Raw genomic sequence first — 10,515 nt, 5'->3', positions numbered from 1 at the left:
AACTAAAATGAAAAATCTAGAAATAATCAATCTTGCTGAAGAACTTGCTTGAAGAACTTCACAATTATTTTGTACTCATAATAATATATCCATTATATGTACATGCAATTTATGTATATTTACACTTATTGGAAAGACAGGTAAGCAATTAAAGGATCTTCTGTCCGTGATTATGTTACATTAAAACGTGAATAATACTAAAACATTACAATATTGTTGGGAAAACGCATTAACTTTGCATTCATTTGACGAAATACGCCAGACTTCAATTATATCCTTTATTAAAATATGAGATATATATATATTTTCTTCAAAATTATTTTAATCACTTAATTTTTTGTATTCTAATTTAGAACATATATATGCTAAAAGAATATAAATCCATAAAATACATTTAACGTCTATTTATATTATTTTCTTGGCTAAAATTGCTTGAATTTGTCAAATTCCAGCAAACATGAACAATTTCTATACAAGATCAAATTCACGATCGTTAATTCTTTTCAATGATTGTGGAATTATTTAAAAAATATATAACTAAAATATGTACAAAAAATATTTAAACATTTAAAAATAATCTGTTTTTAAAAAAATATCTTTATAAATGATTTGAATAAACTTCACATTATTGTAGCATATTGAATATTAACTTTCGTTGCAATTCTTTCTGTTAATTTTATTTGCAACAAATATTTTAATTTTTTAAAAGTTTTTATAATAAATAAAGAGATATTAATAAAATTATATTAATAAATTTAAAAATACTAAATGATAATTCTAATAAAAAAATTTCCGTCGCAAGCAGTGTGAAATATTTTTTTTTTTATGACGCTTATGAACGGGTTAAGAATGAATAATCGAAATGCGAATTTCTCGCGTGCGTTTAAAGACAAATAATTGATATAATCTAATTACTCGGCATTGTCCAAGCCTTACGCAACGTGTGTTCTGAAGACATATTGCGTAATTAAATAAGATATATGTATGGCAGTGATGAGAAATGACAATCAACATTTGTTTTAATAGTAAGCAGATAAATCGAGCCGCCGCTTTAATTGAACCGCAATTGCGTTGCAGGTATATGATTGCACAATTAAATAATGTCTCATTCGCCGCGACAAAACAAATATTCCGAATATCTTGTAATAAATCTCTTAACATGGACAATACGGAATCCTTGGCAACAATATTCGCTTATTCATATTTCTTCACGGTCACCGTTTTATAAATTATGATCATTATCGCTTATAGTTAAAACACATCACAATGCGACCGTGTTTCCTTCTATTCTAAGTCTGACGTTTAACTCTCGTCGAAAGAAACGCAAGTATGAATATATATCTAAAACGCAAAGTAACGCTTTCAATGGAATCTTCAAAATTTATAATAATTTTCAAACTTGTAAAATATATATAAATATTTCAAAAATTTAAAATGCTTTTAATTCCCTTTTAGATTCTCTCTTTGAATTCCTGTTCGCTTTTAATTTGATTAGACCTCGATTTGCGAGAAGTTCTTTACCTTGCGTCAAAAAAAAAAAAAAGCGTGATATATCAAAAAACTCTGCTTTCAACAATTATAGCTAAAAAATTATCGTATTGAGCTTGACTGATCGATTTGAATGGCTTCTGTCTCGTCAATTGCAGATCATGTATTTATGCAAACAATGTAATTAATAATTCTCTCTCCCTTTTTTATATTTTAGAATTAACAACATAAATATATATATCTCTGAGTATTTCGTCCTACATCTTATTGTTAATATTATTAGACCATCACTTCTCGCTGGATTTTGCGAATCACTCTGAATAAATGCCATATCATGACAGCGCATTCGTATTGTTTTGATAGTTCAAGCATGCAATCAACGATTTTGACGTTTTATAATGACAAACCTTGCCATCATTAAAAATTCTTTGCGCGCTGTATTTATATCTACCTTGCTTTTAAGTTCAAATTTCGGTTTTATATTTTATCACGGAGTCATTTTTCGGTACAATATGGTTGAGATATTATCGAATGTGTGAAGAAAAAGGCTAATGCTAGGAGCAGTGATCCGCTGAGATCACCTAGTGCCGTTAAATAGGGGATCGCTGAGTTATCAGGATCGATTTTGTACCTCCACATTGCGTGAATAATTATGTGTGCAACGTATAACAGAACCATTACCTGAAAAAAATAAGGGGGAGAATTTTATTGCGATATTATTTCCCATAAAAATAGAAACAGAGCAAGAATCTTGCGTAACTTACCTGTAACACTGAAACGACTATATAGGAGATTACGAAATATGCATGCATCGTACAATCGCCTGGGTTCAATGCATCGGCGATGAAGACGAAAATCAATTGACCAGGAATTGCCATTGCAACGAGTAATCTAGCGGTTTTCGCATATGGCGCTGTTTATAAGGAAGAAAAACTGTCAGATATTGCACGGGAAATTCCTGCATGGAAAATTCAAGCATGGGAAATTCCTATGTTAAAAAAATTTTATTCAGAAAGAATGTTCTTATTTCTCTGAAGAAAGAAATATAAATGTATATAAGAAAACGAGATGAGAATAGCTTTAGAAAATTATATTTAAAAAATGTCAGTGTTTAATAGTTTTAAATAAAAAAAAAAGTTTATATAGTTTTGCAGGAATAAGAACATTTATGTGCAATAGAAATAAATCGCGTTAAAAAAGATTTTCATTTATGTAGAATTATATACATACATCCTACGAAGAGGGCCGCCCATGGAAACACCCAAATTTTTCCGTGCGGCGGTAAAATTCCCATGATAGAGGATTGATGTAACATAGTTGACATTCGAGACGCTTGCACCGATACTAAATTGCCGCCAATTCCGTTAATAACTGGTTGGAAAACTTCAAATCCATCATAAGAATCAACCATTCTTTCAAGAACCAATCCACCTCCGCTAAAGATAATAACATAAAATAATCAAATAAAATAAAAACGTAATCAAGTATAATACTCGAATTATCTAATTACTTAATATAATTAAGTAAATTAAAAAACAGAACTGAATAATATAATAAATAAATAATTAGTCAATAATGTAATCGCGATTGACAGATTCGAATATTCGCAATATTACGCATAAATTTGATAGATAAAGTCACTCAAAGAAACGAAGATACATGTGCCTAGTATATTAACATGTCACACACTTTAGACTTACCCACTGATTAAAAGAGCGGATAGAATAGGAACCCAGCCGGATTTCAACACACTTCTCGTGTATTTATTCTTTAATACGATCAGGATCCAAACTGGTAAGACTATCAAAAAAAATGCGAAAACAACGTATAGCACCCATATTTCGACTTTCAATCTGCTGAAAAATTCCGAGGCTATGGCCGAGAGGATACTAATGGATACAACATCACCGATAGATGCAGCCAAAGGAGTTGCTAGATTATCCGGATTCATCTTGAATCGATAAGATATCATGATTACGGCAATCATGACAAAATCTGTAAAGGTAAAAATTATTTGTCAACAATTCAGAGTCTTTTTCGACTTACCAATGTACTCTTATTAATCGCATCTACTAACAAGAAGGATTCTTTATATATACACAGACTTACATATTATTATGTGATAAAAGTGATACATACAAATGTAATAATTTGAAAATTATTAGAAAAATTGCAAGAAAGAGTTATAGAATTAAAAGAAATAATTTCAAAATTATGAAATTGTAAAATAAATATTCTGTTTTTGTTATAAATGTGTAAAGACATAAATTGTTTAGTGAAATTATATTTGCTTTAATAATAATACATTTAATGGTTACATTTGATGAAATTAATTTGATGAAATTCTGTGCTGACATTGTGTTTTTATGAGATTTATTACAAGATTTTTTGTGAAATAGATGTCCTTAATAAGAACTGATTATATTTGAAGAGTTGTTTGTCAGGATATTTTCGATATTTTCAAAAAAGGAAAATGTAAAATGTCAATAAGCACGAATTATGATGTAAGTATACATAAATTATCTGTATAATATTTTGCTAAATTAAATAATTCGTGAAATGGAAAAATTTTCATGCATTAGCAAAAGAATATGTATAAAAAAAAAAAAAATAGACTTTTATTACGAGCGACATGCATAAAAAGAGTATCATCCGTACATAAGAAAAGATAACATCTGTTAGTATAATGCGTGACCGAGCTGCGATAGCAATCGTTATTAATGCTAATTGTTAATAAATGGCGAATAGATTACCTTACACAAGTGTCGATTCATAGAAGCAAGCGCGTAAGCGGCGTTCATTAATCAATGTTTAATAAGCACACCGGCGAGAGGATGGTTTACCTAAGATAAAGCAGGAACTGGTTGCTGTGCACATGCACGAAACCGCCAACAGTAACGCGTGATTCCAGATGAAACCGTTTCCATTGATCGCGCCTATTCCCATTCCGAATAGCGATAGGCAGATGGCCGCGACTATCGCTTGGATCTGGACCAAGGCGAGGTTACCGATGATCATCTTGATGATCTCCCGTCGATCCTTCATGTTGCCTAAATTCGCTTGAGTGCACAATCGCGACGCCAAGCACATATCGAGATTACCCTTTAAACCTTGTAGTGCTGTAGTGAGAATTAACAATTGGGGGACTTCTTTAAAAGCTTCCAAGTCCTGGAACCAAATATGCAGAAAATGGAATAAAGAGAGCGAAAGAGAGATATATACATATAAAATTCATAGAAATTGATTAATACATTTCCTGCCGCGTAGATCGTATATATATTTTATGCTGAATTTTCCGTTTAAGTCGTTTGATATTTTTGCTATTAAATGTAACATTATTAGAAAATATTTAAAAAATTATATATTTAAATATCATATATATTGCAATTATTTTATCATAAAATAAGCATCCCATGCGGCAAAATTTGCTTTTTATATAGAAATATTTCTTTAATTTTCCTATATTTTCTTATATGTAATTTGTTATTAAATTTTTTACGTGGCGTGAAAATGTCAAAACTCCAAAAATCGATTTGGAAACAATGAGCTAAGGAATTAATATAGAAATAATCAATTTATTATTATTTTGATTCATTGTCATGCAAAACGATTATTTCACTTTCAGATAATTAAATCATTCAATTTTATTTCTGATACAAACTTTGATCACTCAAAGTCTTCGTTTGAAATCTACATTGAATGATACTCAAGGTGATTATACAATCGCGCTGTCAAGAGTGACACAAGATATCCTATTTGCGCGATCGATAAATGCATCGGACCCGATAAACATTCAGATGGAAGCCGACTTTGACATTTTTTTCTCGATAATAATAAACCATTTCTTTATCTTTGGACAGTGACAAATATCTCGTCGATAAGAAGACAGTCTAAGAAAAAAATAAACGATTCTAGTCTTTCTTTGTTAAAGAGTCCTTACCTTTGCACTAGTGAGAACGCGACCAGCACCGATAGTGCCCATTCCAGCGATAAAAAAAGGCACTGAGACTTGAAGAATCGTGTGATACCATTTTTCATTCCTGATGTTTCTTTTGTCTCCATGTCCATTCGGGTCTGCACGATAGTCCGGATCAGGATCCGAAATGGCAACTGAAGAGATTGTCACCATGGAGCTACCGCTGGAAAGAGATCCGTTCCCGCCAGGCATGTCTTTCTTATCTTTTTGACCGTTGATTGTCTTCAAACCCGCTGTCGAGCAAGCATTAATACATATTTCACTTTATTTATTAGTCAAGAATATTCAAATAGAATTTGTTATTCTTTGTATTTTTAAATAACACAGTTTAAAAAATAATTTTTTTTTTTTTACAAGAAAGATAAAATTACTAAGATAAAAAATACTTAATTTTTTGCATTTCTATTTTGACATTAGATTCATATTTAATGAAAATTTTTTTAAGTTTAAATGGGAACAAATGATTGAATAACTTTACTTTAAAAATGGAGAAATTAAAAAGCAAAAATGTAATTGAAACTGTTATTATATAATTTTTTTTTTATTCAGATCATACTTAGCCGTTGTCATATACTTCTTAAACTTTGTTAAAATTTTTTCCTTTTTTAATTGATTCACATGAGATCTAGAAGAAGGAAAAGTTCGCTGACAAATATAGATGATCGATTTTCTTGGCTTGATAGCTTTCAACATTTCCGCATTGTCATCGTCGTTCCCGTGTAAACACACTTGTATTCCGCAAAGGCACGACAACACGATTACTGAACGCGCTTTTTTCCACATCGAGATTATAAACCGTCACGAATTTGGTATTCGGAATTCTGATGACCATGAAACGATCAGTGCGTTAAATAATCAGAGAATCACACACTTTGCGACGTTATTATAATCACCATTGTATATACCGCATGATTTCCCCACCATATCCGCAAACGATTTGTCATATCCCGACAACAATTAGTTTGTTCGCTTCCTATAAGTGTAGAATTTTGTACTTTAAAGTAACAGTGGTGACATTGTCGGAATTTGTCAAGTTTTAAATATTTCATCCAGAGCATTCAGTCATATGTTGTATTTTATTTACCAATATCGTTTGTAACTGTGCAAAGCTCTGGGAGTTTATGTATTAAATATAGATTTGTATGACAGTCATGAAATTTTCACATTTAACTTTATATATATTTATATATATATAATATTTATATATATAATATAAAATATATATAATATTTATATATATTTAGTCTGATAAATATGTGTTTTTCACATATTATGAGATTCATATATTATGCAATTCGCTTTGATGGTGGATATTATTTTTTATAATGCAATTTTTTTTTGTCAATCTTTGCTTATTTTTAATTTTTACGATATTATAAACAGAAAATAGCAGAAAATTATAGCAAAAAAATGTCAGAGAAAATATATAACAATACTAAAGTAATAACGAAAATATTTTAAGTAATTGAATATATTTTAAGTAATTTAATAAAATTATCTATTTGCGTTGCAAAATTTTTATTAATTAAGCAACTACTTTAATTCCAATAATATCTATTTTTGCGTTTTATATGTGGAATTTTAGCTTAATGTTATAATTTATGATGTGATATTTCTTACAATATTATGATATTGCTTACCGGCGACTTTTTTCATAACGACAGGTTCCGCATTGATGTTGCCCATGTTTAGTTTCTTATCGTTGGTTTTGTCCATGTTTTCGAATTTCAATGTATAGGTATTCTTACTGGCCGGCGTTATGACACGAAGTATAGTGAAGGCCTGATCCCTGACTCTTCTGGTATCGTCTGTTAGATTGTCATCGTTGCTACTGTTGCTGTTATTCGGTACTGTTATTCCTATGCCATTCAACAATACCGGATCAGTTCGCGAGTCCGGAATAGCGACCACCATATCTAAAATCCATCGATTCAATTAGAAGGAAGTTGTCGCGAAGTAAGTATAAAAATTCTCGATTGTTCGTTTAATATTTAAAACATTGAAGAATATATAAATAAAAAGAAACGTAACAATTTCCGAAAGAAGCATTGGATGGTTAATTATAATTGGAAATTGTTAAAAATAATGGGTCATAATGATATCTCTATCTATTGTAAAAAATTCTATTCAAAATATTAATTATTTATTAATTCTTAATTATTATTGGAAATTTATATAGCAGCGCTTTTAAATTTACAGTATTTTTTTTGAAGATTTTTTTTTACAGTAACTTTGATGAGTATGTATATTCGAATTGAGAAACACATGCAAATTAATTCGTGAATGAAAATTTTGTAGTATCTTTGAATAATATATTATAATGAGACAAAGTGAGTATCATGCGACGTACTGCTTGTTTTATATCGCAAAAATAAAACAAATGACAATGGATAAGCATTGATAAAACTGTAAAGTAAATAATTTGGAGAATTCGGGAATTTCGTAAAAATTTTTCGGTTTATTTTGTATAAGTCTTTAGAGAGAGTGAGAGAGCTTTTATATTATATCATATTAATAAAACAATGCTCATACTGAATCCGATGCTGACGTAGGTTGTTATCCACTTTAGGATCGACTTGTGACAATTTCACGTCGGATCTGCCTATTTCCGCAAGCTTCGATCTGCAAAAATTGAAAGTATAACTTATTTAGAGATTAATTAAAAAGTTATTTGTTGTCATTGTCAAGCAATTAAGTAATTTGAATTCTATCTTGTCAATATATTAGCGATTTTGGAGTCGTTATCGCATGATGGATTATCACAACTATCGAAGCCACTGTAATTACATATTTATGTGTTTTAACCGAAACAGAACACGAATAATTGAGCTTGTTTAAAGAAAAAAGAAAAAAAAATTGATTAATAAAAATGTAACATGTGCGAGGACAAGAAAAATAAAAAATCGGAAATTATACAAATTTATGTCATTTACATACGAATCAAGGAAATCGTTAGAATATAGACATTTTTTGAATGCTTGAATTTGATCGACGTGACGTAGATCATTAATATATAAAATGAAGTTTAATGTAAACCTAATCGTTCGCTGGCATCAAACATGCTTCATAATTAGTAATAAAAATGCCTACTAGTCAGAAATCATTGATGCTAACTAATAGCTAACATTTTAGATTGTGTATCTTCACGTCATAAGTCATCCATAAAAATAGTATTCTTATAATAGTAATCTTATCAGTGACATGGTTCTACCTGTTGAAACTCTTATTACAAAATTTTAATACTTTTGATTAGCACTTTTATCTACGTCGAAGAAAAAAAATATCTACCACAAAAAAAATTACCTCTACCAAAAAAAAAAAAAATATTATTTAACCGTTAGATCCTAATAAAATATTCGTTGAAGCGATATACTTTCTTGCACAATTATTTGTTGGATTGAGTAAAATAATTATGATTGGAAGTCGTTACTCTAATCTGCGGACTTCTGACACTTCATGTATGTAATACAATATGCAAAATCAGCGGGAACGTCACTCGATTGATAGAGGCAACTAGAGTTCTGTCGCGTCACGATAATCTGATCGCACGTGTCACATGAATTGAATTACGCACGGTGTGCGAGAAGGGACACTCGTACTTTTTGCCACACTTGCCTGAGAAAGTTCTGCGATTTTTGATCCGAGAAACTCGCACGCGTAAAGAGATCCAACTTAGATCGAGCAAAATAAGTTAATATGGGTGTGAATTATCTAATAATCGATCACATAAATAAGTACTGTCTAATTGAGTATTTTGGTAGCTACTGCTAAGATTATTTATTTCTCAACATATATTTATAATTAGAGAAATCCGGACCGGTATTGGTATTTGTCTAGTACACGATACAATAATCACAATTTAAAAAATAAAAATAATAAAAATAAAAATAATTATTCTCTAATGACTTTTTTATTGTAATGTAAATATGGAAAAATTTAGTTTTTTTTTTTTTTATTTATGTGAAGACTTATAGACACTTTGCGCGCGAAATAAATAAATTTGTATTTTTTAAAAATTAAAGTTTAATTTAATTGAAAATTAAATTAAATTTCAATTATGTTATTGTTTATTTGATTCTTGATAGTTTATAAATATCTAATAACTCTTAAAAGTACACCAATTGCTGATAAAGGAGAAAGATTATCTAGATATCACGAATCGATACTCACGTAGAAAGCTCACATTTAATCTGCGCCAGCGTGTCGAATTTAACCGGTGGAATCCTCGTTCCTGGAGAATCTGCCAACAATGGTAACAATGACGATACTAACAGTTTGAGCAATGAGTCTGGTTTCACTTTGCTCTTAAATGCTCTGTAACTCCAAAGTCTAACGCGCACCCTCTTCGACGATTCGCGTAAAATCACCCACAATGAGTTCAAGCACTTCGGAACTTCCAGTGTTATTAAATATTGTACACTTTATGTGTGATGAGAAAAAAGCCGGGTTTCCCTCTTTAGAGTACACGGAAATGTCCGCGTGCCACGCACGGTTCGGCTTGACTGATAAAAGGAGGCCGTAGCTCGATTGTCAGTACTCCTTGTCTTTGTTGAGCGACGTATGCACGTGCGCTATCTCGCCGGTCGTAGGTGGGAGCTAAATCCTGAGGTGAATCGCTGAGATCGATTTAGCAAGTGCTTCGAAAATTAATCAGATATCCCACTTCATCTTGGGATCTGAGGATCGTTGATTGCGATAAAGTTTGAAAGGAGAGTGTCATTGGGAATTACAGAATTTGTATTCATGGAAAAAATAATAATATTTTCTATATATGGAAATTGGATTCTTTTGAATCCTTTGTATTAAAAGATCTAACAAATAAATAATTGTTTAAAATAAGATTTAATTAAATTTGGATAAAATCAATGTATGTTATCAAATAACAAAGAATTTATATGTATATCAACTAAAGATTTACATATTTACGAAATCAGAAATACCATCAATAAGTTATGATGGGTTATAAAAGTGAATTTTCTTTGTCAATAAATAATATGCAATTTTATAAATATATACATTTATGTTACGTAATTGATAAAAAAAAAAATTCA

General features: G+C 30.2%; 1 protein-coding gene across 5 annotated transcripts; it reads right to left on the bottom strand.

Moving 5' to 3' along the window:
* Positions 1-99: 99 nt before the first annotated feature.
* Positions 100-10,021, bottom strand: LOC126851207 (solute carrier family 41 member 1). Of its 5 annotated transcripts, none has more exons than XM_050594911.1 (9): positions 9,635-10,021; positions 7,997-8,086; positions 7,105-7,380; positions 5,429-5,697; positions 4,332-4,656; positions 3,189-3,483; positions 2,719-2,924; positions 2,253-2,401; positions 100-2,169 (listed from the first exon to the last, which is right to left on the bottom strand). In XM_050594911.1, exons 3-9 carry the CDS (start codon positions 7,376-7,378, stop codon positions 1,984-1,986), a joined length of 1,704 nt encoding a protein of 567 aa, XP_050450868.1. In that variant the 5' UTR covers positions 7,379-7,380; positions 7,997-8,086; positions 9,635-10,021; the 3' UTR covers positions 100-1,983. The 5 variants fall into 5 exon arrangements, with proteins under 5 accessions (XP_050450868.1, XP_050450869.1, XP_050450871.1 ...); XM_050594912.1 differs by having other exon boundaries at positions 9,648-10,021; XM_050594914.1 differs by lacking the exons at positions 7,997-8,086; positions 9,635-10,021 and adding exons at positions 6,021-6,285; positions 6,358-6,437 and having other exon boundaries at positions 7,105-7,240.
* Positions 10,022-10,515: the final 494 nt, after the last annotated feature.

This window comes from Cataglyphis hispanica, chromosome 7, assembly GCF_021464435.1.
Source record: "Cataglyphis hispanica isolate Lineage 1 chromosome 7, ULB_Chis1_1.0, whole genome shotgun sequence".
NCBI lineage: Eukaryota > Metazoa > Arthropoda > Insecta > Hymenoptera > Formicidae > Cataglyphis > Cataglyphis hispanica.
This window is presented reverse-complemented; position numbering and strand designations above follow the sequence as displayed.

Excerpts from the sequence above, each read along its gene's own strand:
- LOC126851207 (XM_050594911.1), bottom strand. The coding sequence starts at position 7,378 with ATGGTGGTCGCTATTCCGGACTCGCGAACTGATCCGGTATTGTTGAAT. Across the intron at positions 4,657-5,428 it reads GCGTTCTCACTAGTGCAAAG|GACTTGGAAGCTTTTAAAGA; the intron begins GTAAGGACTCTT and ends ATTTGGTTCCAG. Across the intron at positions 2,925-3,188 it reads TCCGCTCTTTTAATCAGTGG|CGGAGGTGGATTGGTTCTTG; the intron begins GTAAGTCTAAAG and ends TATTATCTTTAG.